Source organism: Callospermophilus lateralis, chromosome 2 (assembly GCF_048772815.1).
Source record: "Callospermophilus lateralis isolate mCalLat2 chromosome 2, mCalLat2.hap1, whole genome shotgun sequence".
NCBI classification, from domain to species: Eukaryota; Metazoa; Chordata; class Mammalia; order Rodentia; family Sciuridae; genus Callospermophilus; species Callospermophilus lateralis.
The window spans coordinates 113,745,509-113,768,818 of NC_135306.1; the positions used below are offsets into that span (position 1 = coordinate 113,745,509).

Below are 23,310 nucleotides of genomic sequence, written 5' to 3' on the forward strand. Positions count from 1 at the left end.
GCCCAGCGGCCCCTCTTCTGACCCCAGCCGCGTGCCCCTGGCGAGCCCTGTCCGGGAGGAGGTTGCCCACGACTGCGGGGCGGGGGCCGGGGCAGCCCCGGGGGAGGAGGGGCGAGCGGGGCGGGGAGAGGGAGGGAAGGAGGGAGCCAGCGTTCTCAGGCTGGCCCGGCCAGGGCCCCTTTCTCTCCATGAGATCATATCTGGGTCAAAGAGCATGTAAAGCAGGCAGACCCCGGCGGTCACACAAAGCCCATTCAGCCGGCCCCTATTCACTCACCTCCTCTCCCCCAGAGCCCGGCCGCCGCGACCCCAGCGCAGCGCCTAAGCCCCAGCTTTGATGTCCGAGAACAGAAAACGGCGATTAAATGTTGTTTTAAAGAGGGAGTGCTCACTGCCCTCCCATCTGTCAAGAGAAAGCTGAGGCCCGAGGGAGGGGCGGCGCTGGGGGAGGGGCGGGAGGCCGGGTCGGGTCGGGTTGGGGCGAGGTGGGCAGCTCCAAATCAAAACAAATACATTTTTGGCCAAGGATTGTTTTCCAAGAGGAGAAATATAAGGAGAGGAAACATAACATGGAATAGAGACACAAGGCAAGATGAAACCCCAGAGAAATAATGGGGGACCGAAGGGGGGTGGAAGAACAGAGGAGAGGAGAAGGGTGCAAAGGAGAAAAGAAAGGTTGGATGAGAGATGGGGAAGGAGAATCCAAGGAAAGAAAAGGCAGAGCAGAGAGAAAAGAAGGGAGAAAGGAGGAAGTAAAGACAGAACCCAGTTTTTGGAGGCTGGGAGGAGGCCCTACCGGACATTTCCTTTTCTGAGGAAGGGTGTCCAGGTGTTAGTGCAGATCTAGGGGTTGTCCGCTCAGAAGTCTTAGAGCCACACAGACCCCCGGAGAATGGTGACCCAGGAGAACAGGAGCAGAAAGACCACCCTTCCCATCCCTGTTGACTGCAGAGCAGGGAGAGAAAGTGCCTGAGACAATTCTTGGTGGCTCCCAATAATGTCAGAGGGCAGGCCTCATGCTCCACACTGGCTTCACCCTAAAAGGACCCACTGCAAGCAACCACAGTTAGGCTTGGCTCCTGTCTCCACGGTCTCATTGATACAGGAGTGGATGATGTTGGTGGAGATGGACAGCTGGGTTGGCCTCAGGCAGAAGTGCTGGGCCATCGTGTCTGGGATTGAATGGATTTGGTTTTACAGCTAAAGACAAGCACAGTGACACTCTCAATCCCAGGAAGAGGAAAGAAGAAAGGGCTGGAGAACTGCTCTTGGCCCAGAGACAGGGAGAGAAACAACCCAGTGGAGTTCTATTCTTAATTCTGTGGGTGACAATGCCAAGCTCCAAAACCCTGCCACCACCACCCCCTCACCAGTTCCTAGCCTTTACCCTCCCTGCACAGAGTCACCTGCTCCAACCTCCTTTCCTAACAGGTCTCAGCTGCCACAGGACCAAGGACCTTTAATTGGGTAGAAGCTTCATGTTGAGACATTTCTGAAGCTTGCTTATTGCCAGGCAGAAGTTGACCATGACTTTAATGCCAGACAGGCAATCCCTATCTTGGCGTCCTGGGGAAATGAGCTTGTTTTGATATCAGATCTGGACCTAAGTTCTGAGCACCACTCACCAGCTATGTGATCCTGATCAAATTATCACACACATGCACATAGATTTGGGCTCCAAGAGAGAGTGGGGTTTGTGTTTTTCCTTTATTATATTTCCAGTACAGATAAGTCTCTGGGGCAGGAGAGTCCCGTTGAATGAATGAGTGAAAGAAAGTCTCCTTAGTACACTATACCAAGTTCCAGTGATATTAATGTATTTAACACTATTTCTTTACCAAAAAAATATTAGACAAGTATGTTATTGAGTGGGTATGGGCCTTGTAAATGTGCTGTAAAAGTGTCACATAAATAAGGCTGAATGTGTGTAACAGAGCTTTCTCTTCCCTGATCCCCAGGCAGAAATTTCAGTTCTCAGCCCTCCCCACCCAAGAAAAGGCAGAAAAGACAAAGCACTTAAAAAAAAAAAAAAAAAAAAAAAAAGACACTTTGAGCCAGAGACAACTGAATTAACTTTATTCTCTTCTAACTGCAGATTCAAGGTATACAACTGAACATTGCTATTTTTCTTATGAGACTTATAAATAAAAATACAAAAAATGTTCACTACAAAAAAATCTACTGTTAGTAGGATGTAAAAAATATTCTCTTTGCTATAGAAGGCACAAACTTCACTTAGTGACACATGGAGAGAGAAAAAAACCTGCAGCAGTAAATTCATATTTTTTCTTTTTTTTTTTCTTCTTTTTTTTTTCTTTTAAATCTTGTCAGAAACACTGAAATTACAAAGAAACGCATCAATCTACACGAAACAAGGCAGATGCGGAAAGCTGCAACCAGGACAACTCCGAGTGAACTGCTTCAGAGAACAGGAAGAACTGCAAGCAGGACTTGGGGGAGCGAGAGGAAGGGACGGGAGAGGGAGTGACCAGGACAGGGGACCCGAGGGAGGAGGGCAAGGGAAGGGCTAGAGGGCAAGTGTGGGGGAGAGGGGGGCACAGGGGGAGGAGGAGAGGGATTGAGAGATTGATTTGTACAAAAAAGTAACCAGTAAAATTGAAGAAACATAATTGGGCAACCTCCTAAAATTAGGCTAAGAGGAGGTGCTGAGGTAGACATTAACTAGAACATCGATGAATCAGAAACACTATTCTGTAATACAGAGCAGTCGGACTGACACTTGTGCTGTCACGACAGAAGACAAGCCACAGAACAAACAAAACAAAACAAACATAACACCAAACCGAAAGGCTTAGTTTGCTTGGTCCAGCAGGGCCGCAGGGCCCTCAGTGCTATAACTTACATACATATATATATATTTATCTTTATATATATGGGGCGGATGTCATGGTGCACCACCACGGCTTCTTAACCTTACGAGGATCATGCATAACACTATGTGAACAAATACTATGATACACACTGGGAGGCTTGGGACCCTGTCTGCAAAGTGGGCCACCGAGGAACAGGGGAGGCTGCTGCTGCTGCTGGCTACCAGGCCTACGGGCCTACCCTCCTCTTTCTCCCCACTCTTTTCCCTGACCCAACCTCCCTGCTTTGTCCTGCGCCTCTCTCTTGGCCACCTCTGCCTTTTTCCTCTACCCATCTGGCCCACTGCCACAGAGTTAGTCCCACTGTTTGTCCTCCCACTGAAATGTCCAGGTAAGTGCCGCCATTCCAGCTAAGCCAGCAGAAGCTCCAGGAAGGAAGAGACAAGATGGTGGGATGATGCAAGATGACAATAAAATAGGCCTAGGGAAAAATGAACCAACAGAGTCTCATCTCTTTCTGCTTTTCCGTCTCACGTCGGGTGCCCCCACTTTTCACCCTAGTTCGGCTTGCCAGGGAAGTGGTCATGTGCCCACATCCCCTCTCCCCTCACAAAGAGTCCAAAGGCTGTCCCTGTTCACTCCCTTCCAAGAAGGTGCCAATGGCCTCTCCTCCCATAGCAGGTGTACCCATAGCACCCAGAAAGTACCACACACTTGTGAAAAATTGCAGCAGTTTTTTTTTTCCTTATTATTTTTCTTTCTTTTTTCTTTTTTTTTTCTTTTCAACACGGAAAAACTGTTCAGGCACAAAGATTAAACAAGCCCATGTTGCATCCCTGGATTGTACGGAATCACCAGGTCCCCCAGCCTCCTGGGGGTCCCCCTGCGCCCCAGATCTGCCTGCGTCATATCCGTGCCTCCTCCAAAGCAACCCAAAGCAGCAATGATAGTTACTATTTTATATCTCTCTTGCTATATATATCTCTCTCTATATATAAATTTGTCTATCCTATATACACATAGGATTTTAATGCTTTGAATGAACAAAGGAGTGAATAGGGAAGGAGCACATGAGTGCGGGGTCATGTCACACGCTTGTAGGAGTTGGGTGGGGAAAGGGCCCATTAACCAACTTGGACTGTTCAGGTGGGGGTGGGTCGTGGTGCTGGATAAGGCAGTATCAAGTCTGGATTCTGCAGGACTCAGCCAAGGGCAGTGGTAGCCAGACAGCAGAGAGGAGAGGAGAGGAGAGGGAACACCCCGCCCCGAGTTTACCTGGAAGGGAGCAGCCTCCATCCTTCTTGTCTCCCCAACTCCTGCACTCCAGATGTCCAGATGAAGTGAAAGCCCCCCACTGCCTCCTCCTCCCCTGCCCAGTGGCTAGAGGCCTGGCCAAGAAGGCCTTAGCAACCCTAGAGCTACTTAGTCTCTGAGTGGGAAACTGGAGAAGAGGCGCATGGGACTCCATGGGGGTGCCTGGGACTCCGTGAGGAGCTCACAGCTAGTACAGAGGTGTCCCTTCCTGCTCCCTCAGGATCTGCAGAGCCCCAGGGATGAGTGGGGCAGGCAGGTGCTGAGTCTGGACCATCCAACGCTGCAACAACCAATTAGGACAACCTGGCGTGGTTTACCACGCAGCCGCACACAGCACACTCCCGCAAGCACACGCACACAGAGTCTCTCACTGTTGGTGGTGGTGGTGAATATTTTTTGTCTTTTTTTTTTTTTTGTCCTATTCACATTACAAAAGGAAAGGGCAAGGTCCTGTAGAACTGACGAAGGAACTAACAAATATTACAAAAATATTACAATTTGCAAAGGTTAGCTCAGCCTTCTCCGCTCTTATGAATGGGGGGACCAGGCTGAGTGGGAAGGGCGAGGGAGTGAGGGGCCGGCTAGTTCTATGGAATAGTTTGATTTTTTTTTCCCCTTCCCCTCCAAAGTTGAATGACATCTTGCTGTTAAAAAATACTGTTTTCTGGGATTTCAGATCCCCTGAGGGCCAGTGAGTCCCCCTTCTTCCCAGACTGGGAGACAAGCCATAGTGCATAACCGTTTCTAACCCCCCCAAAGATTTCGCTCTTTTCACATTATAAACATGACGATTGCTCTAGTCACCTATTTCAAGTTTAACTTTTTTTTTTCTTTTCCAAAGCACTGTTATTATTATAGTTTCAAAACAGCATCCTCCCTACTTTATCATCCCTAAGCCACAGTCTAGTGACACAGTACCCCTGACCCACGTCCCCCCCAATACACAATTTTTAAGGCCTTCAGATTTGGTGGACAAGATTGAAGGGGAGAGCAGGAGGGATGGGGCCGAGGGACAGGAGGGTGGTCACAGCAGCACCCATCCCTCCGACTTCCCGATATTCCTCACAACCTTTCTCCCCAAATTCACTTCCCTAAACCATTTTTTTTTTTTTTTTTTTTTTGCAAACCTAAGATCAAAACGCAGCCACAACTTTCTCCAAGAGAGAAAGGAAAGAAAACAAAAACAAAACGAGAAAAAAAAAAAAAACTCATCACATAAAGCATGAGATGAAACGGAGAGCCCGTCCCAAAGCAAACACGAATATCGCAAACGTGCTTTCCAAAATTCAGGGTGGGGAGGCTGGGGCAAGGGGGGAGGCAGAGCAGCAGAAGGGAGGCATGAGAGAAACAGAAGAACGGCTGGACGAACACAAGAGGTAGCTTTTAGAAAACAACACCCCACCCCAACGCAACAAAACCAAGGCTGGGTCACCCCGACCAGCCACAAAAATATACCAATTTTGGCAATGATAATGCACACAGAGGTGGGACCACACAGTTGCAAGGATCTGAAGAAGACAGGCCTTGGAGCCTGAATGACCCAGCAAATTGTAAGGACGGTGGGACTTTTCTCCACAGTGTTTCAGGCTAAGCAATGCTGGGCACAGATGATGTAAGCTGTGGGCAGAGCTGTCTCCCGTGGAGACAGTGAGACACCACTGCCTCTCCTCCACCCACCTGTCTTCCTTGCTCTCCTCCTGCCTCCTATTCAGATCCTGAGTGTTCAACTCTTCTGTCTGGCTCCTTTGGGCTGGGAGGCTGATCCCCAAGGGTGTGGGGAGGGCCTTGGCCAGCGGAAGTCTAAAGCCAACTATCACTTTACACAAGAAACAGAACAGAACATCCTCCCCATTCCTCCAACCCCCAACCCCCCCCCAAAAAAAAAAGAGATATAGGGGTTAAAAAAGCTCATGAGGTCACAAAAAACTGAGGTAATTCAAGTACAATGTGCTAACAGGGGACACAGAAAAGAAGCAAAACATAACACAAGGCCAAAGCGCTTTCAGCTCCTCCTCCTCCCTGTGGACCGAGGGGCTCACGAGCCAGGAATTCCATGCCACTCTCTGGACCCAGGTTTTACCACTGGGCTCATTGGGTCTGGGGTCCCCAGGCCCTGTGCTTAATGGGTCCCCAGTATGACAGCAATTTCCTCCCCTGGCCAGCTCTCCCACCCTGGGCAGGGTGTCTGTTCCCTCCCCCAGGTGCGGAGTCCATCTGGAGAAGAACATCCACTGCTTCCCTTGGACCATGAGCTCTTTCGTGGATCCCATCCCCTAGGGACTAAAATAGGGTTGTGGGGATGTGTGTGTGTTTGGTGGGAGGGATATAACATGTTTAGGGGTTTTTTTTTTGTTTTGTTTTGTTTTCATTTTGGAAGCAAAAGCAGCTCGGTAGGAATCATGCTCATGGCTGGGTTTGGCCAGGGTAGGGTGTTGGGTTTATTCTGTATTCTTAGAAAGCTACCAGGAGGAAGGGGCTCTGGAGTCTGACACAGCTTTCCCATGAGGGTCTAGAGGAAGAGGAAAATGCCACCCAGCTACATGAGGGGCCTGGGATCCAAAGGACAGCAGTCGAGGGGAGGCTGGGAGCAAGGAGCTCGGGGAGGGGAAGAGCCAGGGCAAAGGAAAGCAACGGATGAACTGAGTGAGTGGTAGGAAGAGAAAGAGCCCTTCCTCTTCCCCATCTGCCCCCAGCAAACCAGAGCTGCCATTTTGAGCATCTACCAGGAACCTCCACCATCTGGAGCCCCCTCTCTGCTCCCCTCCCTCCGTCTTTTGAGGAGGCAGTGGGCGAAGGGCAGGCAGAGACTGTGGCTCTCGTGCTTTCCTAATCTCCCTTTCTGGACACAGGAGGAAGGTCTGGGAGAGGGAGGAGAAAAATATGCCACCATATGAGTGAGCAAAACCGCCCCCACCCCTCCCACCCCACCCCCAAATCAGGCAAACCTCCAGCTTCCAAGGAGGGCAGAGGCCTCCAGGGAAGGGACAGTGGCTTGGCATCCTGGTCACCTGGAGCCCCAGAGAGAATCCAAGGTCAAATAGCTATCAGATTTCCTTTTCCTTTTCTCTCTCTCTCTCTCTCTCTCTCTTTTTTCTTTTCTTTTTTTCTCTTATTATTTCTTTCTTTTTTTTTTTTTCTTTTTCTCTTTGCACAGTCCTTCCTCGATTTCATCTCACTCTAACTTGTCTTTCCTGTCCCGCTCCTGTTCCACCATGGGGGCCTCCCTTCACACGTAGCACAGGTAGAGGTAAGTCTTCTCTATCCTCCAGTCGGGTGGGATCTCCTCGGGCTTATGGCCCTTCATGTGCTTCTGCATGGAGGAGAGGCTGGGGCAGTACTCCGTGCAGATGGTGCACTGGTAGGGTGAGGCGCCATTGTGTGTTCGCAGGTGCTTAATCATGGCCGAGTAGTCCCGGGAGCGCTGGTGGCAGAGCTTGCATTCAAAGGGCTTCTCACCTGTGGAGGAGGTAAAACCGGGCAGAAGAGAGTGAGGACAGAGGAAGAAGATGACAAGGCCTTGTGCCACCCTTGGGCTTGTGGGAGAATCTCAGAACCTCTAGCCCAGCGCTGTCCAACAGAACTTTCTGAAATGACGGATGCACCGCCCAATATGGTAGCTACTAGTCACTTAGGGCTTCTGATGTGACTGGGGAACTGTATTTTTTGCTTTATTTCATTGTAACTAATGTAAACAGCCACATATAACTAGCCACTATAGGATCATGGAGTATAGCTTTGGCCCTTTGCCTTTATTGTTTTTAACTCTCCCCAAAGGCCGGACTCTTCCTTTCTAATTAAGGAAACGCATGCCTTGAAAGGGGGCAGGTAAGGCCCTGGAAGTCAGATGGTTGGTCATAACAGTTCATCCAGGGGGAGCAGAGGAATGGATGGCATCCTTTCAGGGCCATAGATGGTAGGGAGTGAAGGTTGGGGAGATCAGGGAACCCAGAGTTCTTCAAACATGCCACCCCTGAGGACATCTTGCCAGTTAAAATTTAAGAAGCTTCCTGGACCCCTGCCTTCCCCACTATAGTTTGAATGTGGGGGACAGGGAACCTCAGAGTGAGTAGCCACACCCTAGCCTGCTACCCCACTGGAGTCCCCTGGAGCTGAGCAGAGGATGTAAGGGAACCTTGTTTCAATACAGTAATTAACTGGCCAGCCATCTCACCATCAATACTCCTCCGTGCAGAGGCCCCAGCAAATAATGAAGTAATGAACAGCCAAAGTGATCTAACTATCGACCAGCTATTTACAATAGTCACTGCCGATGCATTTAATGATCCGCCCGCCAGGTCACATCCCCAACCAGGGGCTAAGGAAACCCCAGGGCTCTGGGAAATCCTCTGGGTCACTGGAATCTTCAGCAATGAGCACCCCATCCTCTCCTTGGGATCCCAAGCTGAAGACAAGTAAACAGCTCTGACTACACGCAGTTCCGCTGCCTGCTCCCTCCATCACCCCTCCCCTCCCATGGCAAGGCACGCTCCCTGAAGCCAGCAGAATCTGGCTGAGGGGAGTCATCCCCACATCCTCAGGACAGAATGCCTGTGCCCTCTGACCAGAGAAGGCACCTACTCTTCCAGGTTCCACAACTTTTCATCCTTAGAGGAAGTTCTTCTGAATATCTGCCTTCCCTGTGGCTGGCCGTGGGCTGGTGGAGAGTGTTTCACAACTGGCCCTTTTAAAAGCCCTGATGGGGGGCTGGGTTTGTGGCTCAGCGGTAGAGCGCTCACCTTGCACATGCCAGAACCTGGGTTCGATCCTCAGCACCACATAAAAATAAATAAGTAAAATAAAGGTATTGTGTCCAATTACAACTAAAACATAACTATTTTTTTTTTTTAAAGCCCTGATGGGTAGTATTTGCCTATGACTGTATTCCCGCGACAGGCCAATTTTAAGGAACCAAAATGATGTCACTAAAATTGAAAATGGGGAGAAATAAGCTTTCACAGGCCAACTCTAGGACTCTACTGGCCACCAACTTGGAAACTTCTGGAAGTCTAGACCACTTCCACTTGCCTGTCCTCAAACCCCAGGGAAAGCAGTTGCTCATCACCTCCTTTATGAATTAAAGGAATGGGAAGGCACTTTGAAATGGTAAAATGTTATACGCACTGAAGGGTTATTAAATCCATCTGCTCCTCTCATGTCAGAACTGAACTTGATCTAGCTTCCCAATTTCCCGGCCCTCATCATAACCTAATTCAATGCACTCTAACTCTTATTCCAACCCCGGAGCAACATGAAACCACCCTTGTCTTTGCTTTCAACTAAATCTGGTCAATTGAACCCTAATTCAGGACTCATGAATAGCCATTGTCTTGCACATCATCCTTCAACTACTGGTATGGCTGTCCCCAGGGCTGAGCTTCCTGGATCCTGGAAAAATGCGCTGCAATTGATTAGCAATATCTGCCTTGGCCTTGAGAGGGGGACAGTGGCATTCGGCCTTCCATGGTTAGCCCTCCATAGAACCTCTCTTCTCTGGTTCAGCCTTGGTTCATCCTCACTTGGGCTTCTCTCCTCCCCAGTCCCACCGAGGCCCCAGAGCCCAGGCAGGTCCCATCCCTGGCCTGCCCGTGGTACCTGTGTGCACCCTGTAGTGCGTCTCCAGCTGGTGCTTGAGGCTGAACTTCTTGCCACAGCCATTGCACTCGTAGGGCTTCTCCCCCGTGTGGATGCGCTTGTGGCTCTTGAGTGTGCTCTCGTCCCGGAAGCAGCTGCCACAGAACTCACACTCATATGGGTGGTCACCTAGGGGCACAGGGGTGTGATCAGGCCCTTGCTTCTCCTTGACCCCCTCTTCAGGGAACAGCAGGGCACATTTAGTCCACCAGGAGAATGGGACTGCCTGTATTCACACCTCCTAGATGACTTAAGGATCCTCAGCCTCGGCTGGTCCCCGTAACATCAATGTTGGTCATGGGTTTACACATCCTTCTGCCCAGTGCAGGTCCACAGGGCAAGGACCCATCCCAGGAAGAGTTCATTTGGTTCAGCAATGAACAGCAGGCCCCAGCCCCTTGAGGACAGAACAGAGCTGGGGGTTTCAAGACCTTGTAACCCCGCTTATTCTTTGAGTGTGCTGTGTTGTGGGGGGTACTAGGAACTGAACCCCTGATCTATACTGGCAGTACTTTTTTTTTTTTGAGATAGCATTTTTCTAAGTTGCCCAGGTTGGCCTTGAACGTACAATCCTCCTGCTTCAGCCTCCTGAATAGCTGGGATTACAGGCATGCACCACTGTGCCCAGCTACCCTCCTACTTCTTACATCATTTTTTCTTCCTTTCTTTCATTCCAGATTGATTCCCCAACCCTCAAAAAAAAAAAAAGACCCTTCAAATTGGGGAACCTCTCCTTGTTCCTACTGTTTGTTCTTTCCTTCCTCTACTGTTTAACACAGCTGTTGCCTCTGCTTGATTTCCTCCTCCTCTCTCCCTGGTGAACTCCTTATCATCCTTCAAAGTCCAGCTCATACGTCATACTTGTTTGGAAGTTGCCCTTTAGTCCCCAGACGAGATAAGTCAACAATTTCTTCTCTGTTCCCAAAAATAAAAAAAATAAAAAAAATCTTGCAATTTGTTCTCTTCCTGCAGTAGTATGATTTTTATGGCACTTTCCCATTAAAATGGGCCACATTTGTTAATGCTGAGAACCTCATATGGATCATATCATGTGATCATGGCAACAAGAGAGATACTATTCTCACTTTACAGAAAAAAGTGAATCCTTAGAGATGCTTAAACATCATCTCTAACGTCACATATGAAGTTGCTAAGTTAGGATTTAGGTTCTGGTCTGATTCCAGAGTCTGTACATGGTATTGTCTCAGATTGCTCACTGACATGGTATGGACCAGCACGGTTTCCATGCCTCTAGAATGGAAGCACCTCGAGGGTAAGAAGTGAGCCTTGCCCACTCTTACAGCCTCAGTGCCTAGCCCAGGTACGACCCAGGACAGACTTGGAAATGTTGGGTATACTAAGCTTGGGGAGAATTGCCTTTCCTGAGTCTGTAATGTAAGCCATCAGCCTCCTTTGGGGGGATTGTACTCTTAAATCTCCAGAGGGTGAGAGGATGGGGTGTGGGGACCCTGCATTCTGCACTTAGAGTAGGGACCTGGGGGCTGAAAGGTGAGGACTTCAGCTACTTATTTATTACAGGAGTGAAGGCACAGACAATAAAGATAGATTGATCACCCCAGACTTTGTTCATGAATATTTAAATATCGCTGATTCGTCTTGTCACTGTAATTACAATTTCTCTGGGCTGCATCTCCAACCACCACAGTTTATGGTAAAGAATGGCCCACTGTATTTCACTTGTCCCTCTGCAGATGTGCGGGGCTGCCAACCGTGTAATGTCCTCTGCATTTCATACATTTTCTTCAGCTGCTGAAGGTTTAAGTCATCCACAATGACCTACGTTTTTTCATTATCCCCATGTCAAACTGCGCTCGTGCCTGGGCATAAATTGTCCTTCTCCTTATAGACTCGCATGCCTGTGCCTTCACTTCCTCTTTAAAATGATATTTTACTCTCTCCTCTCTCTCCCCTCCGCAGGCCACTAACCAAACCTCCCCCTCCCAAACGCAGGCCCCTGTCCCCACATAAATTCTCATCTCTTCTGATGACTCTGAAGGGTTTTTAAGCTCCATGGGGAGTGAATGCTGGGGTCTGTTCACTGGCTGACTCTCTCCTGGGTGGAAGATTTGCAAGAAGCATTGAGAGCATAAGGCGTGGGCCAGGGGGTAGCTTCCTCCGAGGAACCTCCAAGAGCAGAGCCATCTCTGGATCCAGTTCACTGCCCTGCCTCAGAGGCGTGGCCCGCGAGTCCCTCACAGGCAGATCTGGGGACAGACTGAGTCCTAGAGTTCTTGGCTGGGAAAACCAGTAGCTACTTGTCCTCTTGCTGCCAGAGCTGAAGGGACTGCCTGTTTCCCAGCCCCCAGCCCCATGGGGAGTGGAGGCCCATGCAGACCCTGGTACTAATTAGCTGTATGTCTAATAGAGTGAGGGTCAGTCTGTGCGTGTGCCCACATGCCACTCTGTGTGTCTGCACACGTGGCCCCGTCTGGTCTGACATCCAACTCCCCCCCCCCCCCTTACTGAATCAGCAACGATTACGACTTTAATCAAAGATTCAGTATCCTCATTAAGATATAAATAAATAAATAAAGCAAGGGCCATGTGAGACTTCAGCCGGAGCCGGTAATTAAAACGTAGGGGAGGATGCCTGGGGGAGGCAGCGAGGGGGGAATGGCTGCTTGTGTGTGCCTTTCACCTCCAGACGGGGCCCCTAAAAGTTTAAAAACCAACAGAGAGGTTTTGTCTGATCAGATCTTTTTTTTACGAATTTAATTATGAAGTGGATCACATATTAAATGACTTTAAGTAGGAAGTCCCTGGGGTCTACCCACGGAAAGGAATAAAAAGAACTCAGAAGGAAAATCATGAGTTAGCAAGACACACACCCCTTCCCAGACTGTGCAGCATAGCAAGCCCCCGCCTGCAACCCTCACCCTGAGAGTGAACCCTGCCAGTGTGGCTACAGTGTACACAAAACTGGTGGCAGAACTCAAAATCCAATTTGTGGCATGTTGATTAACTTGGTAGACTCGTTAATGAGCTTGACATTAAGTGCAGGACAAACGAGACTAATTAGAGCCCCTCTGGCCTGCCCAGTGCACCTGTGACCCCAATCCTTCCCCGGTTTGTCATTACCTGGCGTTTCCCTGGCTCTGGCCAAGCCCAGTGTCATCCTACCCACCTGGCCCATCCCCTGGGTGCCTTAGGCCCCTCCCCCAACCCCTCCCTTAAGCACAGCTGTGAGTTTATTATATGATGAGCCATGTGAATCAGGGATCCATCAATGCCAAGAGCACGGCTGGACTAACCTACCAAACACAGCTGCCGATGCTGAACACCCGGCCCCAGCAGCAAATGGGCCAAGAACAACGGAATATTAATGAGGCATTGTGTGGGGGGTGCAGAGCCAGCATGTGGCTGGTGTGAAAATCAATGGGTGTTTAAATGCGTGTGTGTGCACACATGTTCTGTGTTTCCTAGAATAAGCTAGAGCTTTTCACACATTCTGTTCCTCCCTGCAGATCTGAACCATGATTGACAAAGGGCAAAGCAGGGTTGACATTTGGATGTCTGAGCGCTTAGCAGGTGGTATGGGCAAAGCAGGTGTATCCTGGGTGAACTTAGTAGGGCTTGAATCATCCAAGATATATGAAGCCAAGTGACTGGACCCAGTCACATGATCTCAAGTGCCTAACTGGCCATCTTTCAGAAGGAGTAACATGGTGACCCTTTGGGGAGGCTCTGGTGGGAAGTTGCACATATACAGTCCTCATAGAGAAAGCCCTTGTCCACATCCCTTCCTCCTTGGCCCTTCTTACTGGACCCTACCCCCAGGGACCTCCCTCAGCCTATCCCAGCAATCCTAAGTAATTCTAAGCAAATCTGGTCATGCTAAGGAAATAGGCTCTTCCGAATAGGATGGAATTGGGAAGTGAGAGCCCCGCAGGCTCCTTAGTGAGGATGTCTATGGCTGGCAGCACAGGCCAGTTCAGTCCACAATATCAAAGGCCTTTCCTTCATTAGCAGAATCTGTCACCCGTATAAAGCCTGGCTTCATCCTCAATACCTGAGCTGTGACAAGATTCTCAAGAATGAGAAGAGAGAGGGTCCTCCCAGCCCTCTGAGACACACAGAGGTTTTATACCCTTTCCAACAGGCATCATTATGCACTCTACCCAGAGATACCTGGCCCTAGCCCTCTCCTCAAACCAAGGCAGAAAACACAGGCAGAGACACATGCAGATTCAGAAATGGGCATTCTTTTACCCAGGTACAGTCAGCAAAGACTTCAATTTGTCTTAGGGAAGAGAAGGAATTTATCATTTATTCCCCGGCTAGAGTAAGACCAAGGCTGCTGCAAGGAAGAAAATGACCCTGGACCCTTGGTCACCAAATGGTCCATCACTAAATCCTAGAGGGTAGCAGCAGCAATTGGCTAGTCCCTGGCACCCCACCTAGCCTCCTTGACTTAAGCCTCTCCCTCGCCCCATCATATGGAACTGGTTCCATCATATGGAACTGAGATATTTCATGGCTCATTGTTTAAATACCCTCATTGTCCTCTCTAAATAACATTCAGGCCACACAAGAGGCCTTCTTTATTACGAAGCAAGCAAGATCATTTCTTTAAGATGCCTTCAATACCAAAGTTGATTTTGCAAGTATGTGCAGGGGGAGGGGGCAGCAAGACTACGGAGGACATGGCAGACAGAATTAGAGACCCAGCAGGTCAGCTTTTCTCATAAAAGTCCACCTGCATCAGAATGCCTTGGGAATACTTCATTAATGATGCAGAGTTGGGGAACCCACCCTGGAGCAGGTGAATCAAAGGTTATGAATGTGGACTCAGGAAGTTGCATTTTGAATGAACATCTTCTGTGTTGAGCATGGAAAGACCAATGGTCCAAGGTATGGGATGGGGAAATCTGTCAACATGTACTGCATGAAACCCCCACGTGCCCATCCCTTGAGCAGAGAAAGGCTGGAGGTGACTCAGCCTGGAACCTCTACTTTAGTTCTGAGGAAGTAAGTCAAGAGCTGCACTCCCAGAGACCTCATCTACCCAACCATCTGGAGTGGCCTACCTGTGTGTGAGCGCAGGTGGCGTTTGAGGGCGGTGTGGCTGGGGAAGGTGCGGTTGCACTCACTGCAGATGTAGCTGCGCACACCCGCATGGACCTCCATGTGCTGCTGGAGCGCACTCTGTGCCTGGAATCGTTTCCCACACAGCAGACAGAAGACGGCCATGTCCGTGCCTGCAGGAGACAGCAGAGGGGAGAGCCTCAGGAGGCTGGAAACACGAGACCAATTCTTCACCCATCCAGGCTACAGCAGGAGCCAGCTTCAGGGCCAGCTCCCAACCCCCCAGGCTCAAGGTCAAGTCCAGGTGCAGCCCAGGCCATGCAATGTTGACCGAGCACCCCAGGTATGATCCAGTGGACAAAATCAGCAGGTGTCCTTCCCTGACGACACCTAAAGACTGGTCGGAGAAAGAGCCATTAGTCACATACATGGCAACAGCAAGTATAAATCTCCAAGTGTGTCCAGCGCTATGCAGAAGGAGGCAGACTACTAAGGACATGTGTCAGAGGACCTTGTGGGATTTGGGGCAGCAGTGGGGAGTGAGGGTGGGCTCTGTGAGGACCAATAACAATGAAGTTCACATAGGCCAGTCACTGTTCCCATGTAAATAATTCAAAACCACAACTCCAAAAGGCCGTCTCTACTATCTTAATCTTCAACTGAGGAAACTGAGGCACCGAGAGAATGAATACCTTGAAAAACTTGTCCATAGAGCTCATAAGCCACAGTACCTCTGGGATGCATACCTAGAAGCCTGGATCTGAATCCTTTCCTGAGACTAGCTACAAACCCAGTCCTTGTAACCACTCCTCCATTCACTAGAGCGCACATCTTGAGACTCCATTCCTTCAACAAATATTATTGGGATATTTCCCATGAGCAGTCCTCTCTTTGTGGCACTGGGGATTCAGCAATGGAAGTGCATACAAAGCCCCTGCTCCAATCACTTGGCCACCCAGCCCACTGGGGGAAGGGGGAGGACATTCCTCAGGGATGGAATAGTCTCTATGAATACTCAGGGTTGGAAAGAATCCCAGCAAGTTGGAGGATCAGAGGATCAGTCAGAAATGCAGGCAGTGTCAGAAGGAGGCTGAAGAAAAAGGCAGGGTTATGAGGATTCCTGCACACCCCGTCAAGAGCCTTAGGTTTACTGTCAAAGGATTTTAAGCTAATGGGTGATATAAGATCTTCATCAGTTCTGTCCTGTCCTTCTCTATGCTGATCCAGCAGCACAGGGACCCCAGGCTACCCCAGAGACAGGCAGCCATTTTCTGTTATCGACTCCTTCCTGATGCTGCTCTGGAGCCATGGCCTTTCTGGCTACAGGACCACATGAAAAAGTGTCGGACCATGCGTCTGAGTCCCACCTGGCAGCTCACTGCCCACCATTTTGGATTCCGTTTCCCCAAGTCTGTCAGTCCCCTGCAAGCCCACCTGCTCATTCCTCTCTGCTGGTATCTAAGGGACATCACCTATGCCCAGAGCCACAACACCATCCCCTGTGTGAGGGACACAAGCAGGAGAGGCCACTGGGACTGGTGCCTGTCAACCCAGTCTCAAGTGCAGGGAAGTCCAGAGCTTCAGCTGCTGAAGTTGTGGCGTCTCAGAGCTTCCAGAGGCAAGGAGGGGTGAAAAGAACAGGCAACACGAAGAACCTTGCTGCCCTCCCAGCCTAGCAATGGAGACGGAAAGTGAGAGGTCTGGTTCTTGCACCCCAGGCCCATTCTTGGCTGGGTTGGGGGTGGGCTGGGGGGAGGCAGGGCCCGGCTCTCACACCCTCCACTCCTCTCCCCCTTGCCCTCCTGCTGGGCCCTTCCCTCTGCAGACAGTGAAGTCTGGGCACTGCAGCCTTGCTCCATCCCCCCAGTGGTCAGGAAAGCCCACCAGGAAGGCCTAACCAAGTGAGCACTTGATTTTGCTACTGGTTCCTGAAAAATAGAAGGGAAGGGGAACTAACATAGGCACTGTGCCAGGTGTGTAGTCATCTCACTTAAAATTTGCATCTCTACAAGGCAGGTACTCTTATCCCCATTTTTATAAATGGGAAAACTGAGGGATTAAGTAACTTTCCTAAGAAGTACAGCTGAGATCTAGGGACACCTTGGTCTGTTTGATTTTAGAAACTATGGGCCTGGGCCAGTTTTACCTCTGGGATGGTCACCTGCCTTGTGTGAGCCTCTCCTGAAGAGGCACAGTAATGACAATAGCACCAACACATCCAGGGGCACTCCAGCCATGGCTGGAGAAACCAGGTCAGAAAGAGTGGACGGGAAGCTGGTCACAGGCACAGCTCTCTGAAGCCTTCTGACCCTAAAGGCCCCAGGAGCCAGCAAGATCCCCCGGAGGTATGGATTGGGGTGCTCAGTTCCACTTGATGGAGGGGGACATTTGGGAGGAAGTGATTTGCTAGGACAGCCTCAGTGCCAAGACCCGACAATGAGTCCCTTAGTGTCCCATCCAGACTGGTCAGTATGCACAGGGTTCGAGTCCACTTGCAGCACGTTCTGCGACACAGCATCTTCTGCTGCTCCAACCTGAGGGCTCCCAGCACCAGCACCCTCTCCTCCCCTGACCTTCACCACACAGAAAGCCCTGATTAATCCAGGTTCTCAAACAGCTGCCTTAAACCAACAAGAGGAAGCAGGCTTCCTGAGCAAGCCATACCCTTTAAGGAGCTAAGGCCCCTCTGTAGGCCTCCTCTGTGGTCCCCAGCATGAAGTCAGAGGGAGCATGAATGTCACCACCAGCAGGACTCCCTGAGTCTATAAAGCCAGAGGTAGAGGCACTCTGAGGGCTGGGACCACCCAGAAGGACAGTCTGAGAATCCTGTGTACTCTGCCCTTGCTCTCCCCAAAGCCCCTTGAAGCTGCCCCTCTCTGTAGTCCTTAGCTCTCATGATGGCCTGAAAACATTTCACTTCCATTTAGCTTCTTCACTGATCCACGGCCAAGTGTAGGCACCATGCTAGGTACCCAGGGCAAGGATGACATGGAGCAGAGAAATAGGGCCCAGACCGGGGGAGGTGGGGGACACTAGTGGGTCAACAGCCATCCAGACAGAAATAGGAATGGTGACTCCAAGAGAGCTTCAAGGAAGATTTTGAGTCAAGCTTGGAGAATGGAGAGAAATGAGAAGCCAAGGACTAGGCAGTGGGACGCCTGTACCACGAGCAAATTTCAGAGTAGGTCTCATAGAGGACAGGCCAGAGATGGAGACAAGCCAGGAGAAACTGGAAGTCAGATCCCAGAGGACCACAGATATCAAGTGGAACATTCTCGATGTCATTCCACAAGCAATGCTCAGCCATGGAAGGACTGGGGGTTGCTACTGCATGTTTGTGTCCCCCAATGCGTATGTTAAAATCCTAATCCTCGTGGTGATGTAATTAGGTGGTGGGGCCTTCATCCTTGTGAATGGGATGAATGCCTTTTTAAAAAGAACCTCTGAAAATCTGCTAGCCCCTTCCACCGCATGAGGTCCCAGTGAGAAGTCAGCAGTCTGCAGCCTGGAAGACAAACCTCACCTGAACCTGGCCATCTGGCATCCTGATCTGACTGCCCATACCCTCTTAGGACTCTGAGAAATTAATTTCTGTTTTTATTCTTCACCCAGTCTTTAGCAATTTGTTACAGCATCTGAAAATGACTACGGGACACCAGCACGCTACAGCTTATATCATAGGGCAGTGCTTCTGCGAGCATCCCAGGGACAAACAGCAGTGGCAAGTGGCTAGAAGCAGGGAGAGAGCTGGTGGCTCGTGTGCTACTCCTGGAGGAGGGTGGGGCCCAGATGAGGACAGGGGCTTTGAGGTCATAAAGGGCCTGGAGAAATGAAATCCCAGGAAGTGACACAACAGGACCTGGCCCTGGGCTTGTGTCAGGAAGGTGCAGGTAGCCTGCTCTGTACCTGTCAACAGGTTTAAAGTTAAGTGATCACCTTCTAGAAAGGAAATGCTACGCTGTCCCTCCAACTGTCTCTCTGCCATGCCTGGGACATCCTGCAGGGCACAAGGGCTCTCCTTGGACATGTATCCCCCAGCCAAGGCTCACAGGGGAAGAAAGGGGGCTCTGAGGCCTATACCCACTTTCCCTATTCTTCTGCTTGGAGCCCAGCAGTCATGCTGATAGAGAAGTATTTTTTTAAAAAAAGGAAAGCAGAAAAGGCGGGCGGGGGGAGAAGTGGATGAGACACAAGAGAAGCTTGTGGTGCATGCAAGTTAAAAATCTAGCGACTAGCTTTGAGTTATTAAACAATTTGCTGTCGTTTCTGCCTAGCTGACTGTTCGCATGTATGATGAGTCAGGGCAGATTCTATTACACTGGGAGATTAAGCAAATAAATGCTAGCTTTTGGAAACACATTAAAATGTGGGGCTATGGAAATAAAATTATCTAGAAAATTGTATTAGCAATTCATTAGCTGCCGCGAGATGTGCAGCGGGGCAAGGGGCCGGCAGCGTTAGAACACTCTGCTGCCTTCACCGCCCGAGTTCCGCCCTCGGCTGCACAGAGATATCACTGCTGGTCCTCCTGGGGAGGGAACAGCCCTCACTGGAGGAGACAGCCCTCTGAAATCCTAGGTCAGCAAGACACAGGGAGGAAAATGAGACCGAGGTGCTGGCTCTGCCACTTTACCTGCTTTATGACCCTGAGCAAGTCTCTCGATTTCCCTAAATCTGGGTGTGCCCATCATTTGCCATATTGCTTGTGGCTGCTAAGAATATCAAATGAGATACTCATGTGAAAAAGCTTTATAACTATAAAGTGGTTGCGGAGCTAAAGCCAGTCCAAATGATGATTTTGTCTGAATTAGAAAATCTTGTCTCTTCCTCTGGGCAGATGTACAGCCTTATTTTGGGCCTTCGATGAGAGAGCTGGATTTCAGTCTCTATTTTTCCCTCATCGGTCAGGCACCCTTGTACAGTGAACAATCTGGATCACCAATCATGGAAGCCCTGAACAATCCACAAGCCTAAGGTGTTTTATGGGCTGTAGGTTGCTTCTTTCAGGAAGCTGACCCTAGCAAGGCATCTGGGATGTGTTATACCACTTATAACTCAATGCCAAGGACATCATCATCTTCTCAGTTCTCACTGTTACAACACATAAAACGACTGCATTTGTTTTTGACATTCAGCTCTGCCTACGAGACTGTAAGCCTCCAAAGTATGAACTGTTCTGTGCTAGTCATCTTGATATCCCTCAATGTGCAGCACAGGGCCTGATGCAGAGCAGGCCCTCAATAACTGCACACTGCATTGAAGAATATAAAAGGGGTTGTGGGCCAACTGCAAAGGATGGAGGAGAATATGGGAGAGTCACGGTACAAAAACAGACAGTTTGGGCTGGGGAGACCTCAGACCAAGTCCGCAAAGGAGGCCACTACTGAGAGCTTCCAACAAGACTCTCCTTAGAAATTAGTAACACCAAGTGACACACAAGCAGCTGATCTCACTGGGGTCTCTCACATCTGTCTGGTAACCCAGTCAGAACCTACACTGTGTCTGAGCTCTGTTGTTCACAAGCCAAGAATAGACCATAGACCAGCCTCACCACATCAGACAATGAAACAGTCCCAAGACCCAACTTCTGGCCCAGAGGTGCAGCTGTCCTCGGCTTTGTGATCCTAGGATGGGTAGCTATTGTCCTTGCAGGAGTTTGGGACTGGACTGTCCTCGGACCCAAAGGCCCATGTGTCTGGGCTTGGTCCACACCTTGGCACTATTGGGAGATGATGGAAAACTTTAAGAGGCGAGGCCTTGTGGGAGAAGTTAGGTCACTGGGAGTGTGCCCTTGAAAGGGATAGTGGAACCCCTCTTCCTTTTTTTTCACTTCCTACATGCTCCCCACCACGATGGGCTGCCTTGCCACAGGCCCCAAACAATAGATTGATCACGGATCAATGGATCATGGACTGGAACCTCCAAAACTGAGGACCTTAAAAATAAACCTAAGCTCTCCACAAGTTGATTATCTTAGGTGTTTGTTACAGCAACAGAAGCTGAGTAATAAGTCCTTGACCTCAGTTTCTTTATGAGGGAGGAGAATTCATAGTGCACTTGTGGTTGCCAGCACTAACTTCATAGGGCTGCTATGAGACAACTGATCAATGTTGTTGAGCACAAAATTCCTACAAGTATATTGTCTTCTGCCCATCTGTAAATTTGAATGTAAATCAAATACAAAAGATCACTCTTTTTCCCAAGGAATTGATTTATCAGATCAAGGAATCAGCACATTTCCTTTACTCTTCTGGAGAACGGATAGGGTTCAGTCCTAGTTGCACTCCTGGGATACTTGCCCAAAGGGAACCTGAACTAGGAAGAGAAAATGGGCGTGGCAAGGGCAAACTTGGAAATGTGGTTCTAGGTAATGTGGGCAGGGTCTATGCAAATTTCTGGGATCCATTTCCATCAATTCTATCCTAGAAAGTCACCCATAATTGACCTCCCAGGGCAGCACAGCCAGTGTGGGGTGCAGGGCATGTACGACTCACCAACTCACAATTTAAAGCAAGTTTAATTTTAGCAAAAAAAAAAAAAAAAAAAAAAAAAAAGGGAGAAAGCCAGGCCAGGTTGGAACAGGAGGCAGGAGTGTGTGACACAGATCTAGTGTATTTATTTCACCCAGGTGATGACAGGGTCTGAAATCATGAGACACAAAACCCCTTGTGTTTACACCTGTGCCTTTTCCATACCAATTATCTCTTTAATAGAAAGGAAGGAACGGGATCAGAGGGGCACACAGCTGGAGAAGATGCTCAGGTGCTACACCTTCTTGGAGCAAGGCTCTTATTATCTCCCACTATAACAGTTTCTTAATCAAAGGAGCAGAGGGATCTAAATATACACCAGCTTTTGTGGGCAAGCAGGCTGGAGGTTGCTGTGTGTACATGTGTCAGGGTGTGTGCATGCCTGTGTGTATGCATGCCCATGAGCCACAGATGGGCTTCTCAGTCCACCCAACAAGGAAGAGCTGTCTCTGCTGCCACCCTGAGCAGCTGCTTCTCCCACAGAAGGAAAATATCGAATTTGGGGGCTGTGAAAACCTTGATTTACGCAGGAAACATTTCCCACTTCCCAATCCTTCAGACATGCCTTTCTGCTCCTTCAGACATGCCTTTCTGCTCCTTCTGACCCCCCAGAGTTACTCTTTCCTAAGACCATCTCCAGCCATGGAGTCATGGATAGTCCTCATGAGCACACACCAAAGCATCACTTCAATGGCCACCTTTCCCCTTCCTCCCCCATCTCTTTCCTTCCTTTGCCTCCAGGTTGCTGTTGAAGAAGGTGGCAGAGCCGCTTTGTCCACAGTGCAAGAGAGACAGAGGCAGGCAGCAAAGGCTGACTCACACCCAAGGCAGGGAGGCTCTGTCTGCATCTTAAGAGGATGGAGAAGGCTGAGGGGGAGCAGAGGGAAGGGGAACAAAAGCACAGCCCATGACATCTGCAGCGGCTCCTCCCTTTTGACTTCCCCTGTGCCATCATTTAGGGCTTGACTCCTTTTCAAGAGATCTCCTGGAGAAAGGGCCAAGAGCCCCCTCTTTAGTTCCCTTTGGTTTTCCTTTGGGGCATAAGTGCCTGGAGCATGCGGGATAAGCTCTTGAACTCCCTGCCCTCCTAGATGGGCTACAAGTACCCAGGATGCCCAACTGAAGGATATGACAGCTGCTGGCCAGTGGGAGCTACGTCCCTCCATTCCTGGTACTGCCTATGTCAGCTCTCCCAGTAGAGGTGGAACAGCTGAGAAAATGACATGGAAGGCTTGCCTCAAACTAAATCAGCTTCAAGCATATGCTTGGCTGTTTGTCTCCTACAGTCACCTATGCTGGGGCATTTAGTCAGAGATCTTCCTGAACCAAGCCAGGAGCCAAAACTTCAGCATCTAGCCTTCTCATCAAGCTCAGTTGTATCTATCTTCAGTCCTCCTATCCACCCCTCCCTTCTTTTTCCTTTCTTTTTTAGACCCTTGGAAGGCATCTGCACATCTCTATAACCTTCCATTTCCACAAGGGAAAAGGGGAACGTTATGGATTTAGCTCATCAGGCAAGGGAGCAGAAGAATCCCCAATGGATAACAAAAAAGGGGAGGAGTCTGAGCAGCTGATTCAAATTTGTTTTAAAACTAAGCAATGGATGGGTGAATGACTGCATTTTTCAACACACACACACACACACACACACACACACACACACACTCTTTTAGTCTCTTGGGGAATGTGGCTGCCTCCTCAGGCGGCAGCAGCTAGCAGAGTCGGCTCCGGAAACCGTGTATTTGTTTAGCAGTGAGCCCAGACACAAGCGCATTTCATTACTCTGCACCTCCAGCTACAGTAAACAAATTTGTCAGCTCACTAGCTCATTAAGGTGCGCCCCGGACACGCGGGATTTATTGAGACCTGCACAATAAAAGTAACATGAATGGATTTACTAATTTTGTCAATCACTCCAACAAACGAGCCGAAGAGGAGATGGAATTGGGGAGGGGGGA

General features: G+C 49.6%; 1 protein-coding gene across 4 annotated transcripts in view; it reads right to left on the bottom strand.

The window, feature by feature from the left end:
- Positions 1–2,054: 2,054 nt before the first annotated feature.
- The window catches only part of Zbtb16 (zinc finger and BTB domain containing 16), a 178,790-nt gene continuing 157,534 nt past the window's right edge, over positions 2,055–23,310 (bottom strand). For all 4 annotated transcript variants that reach the window (XM_076846389.2, XM_076846390.2, XM_076846391.2 and 1 more), the window contains exons 5-7: positions 14,825–14,995; positions 9,738–9,905; positions 2,055–7,601 (exon numbers count right to left, since the gene is read on the bottom strand). In XM_076846389.2, the coding sequence (XP_076702504.1) occupies positions 7,372–7,601; positions 9,738–9,905; positions 14,825–14,995 (569 nt within the window). In that variant the 3' untranslated portion in view covers positions 2,055–7,371. The remainder of the gene's footprint in view (positions 7,602–9,737; positions 9,906–14,824; positions 14,996–23,310) is intronic.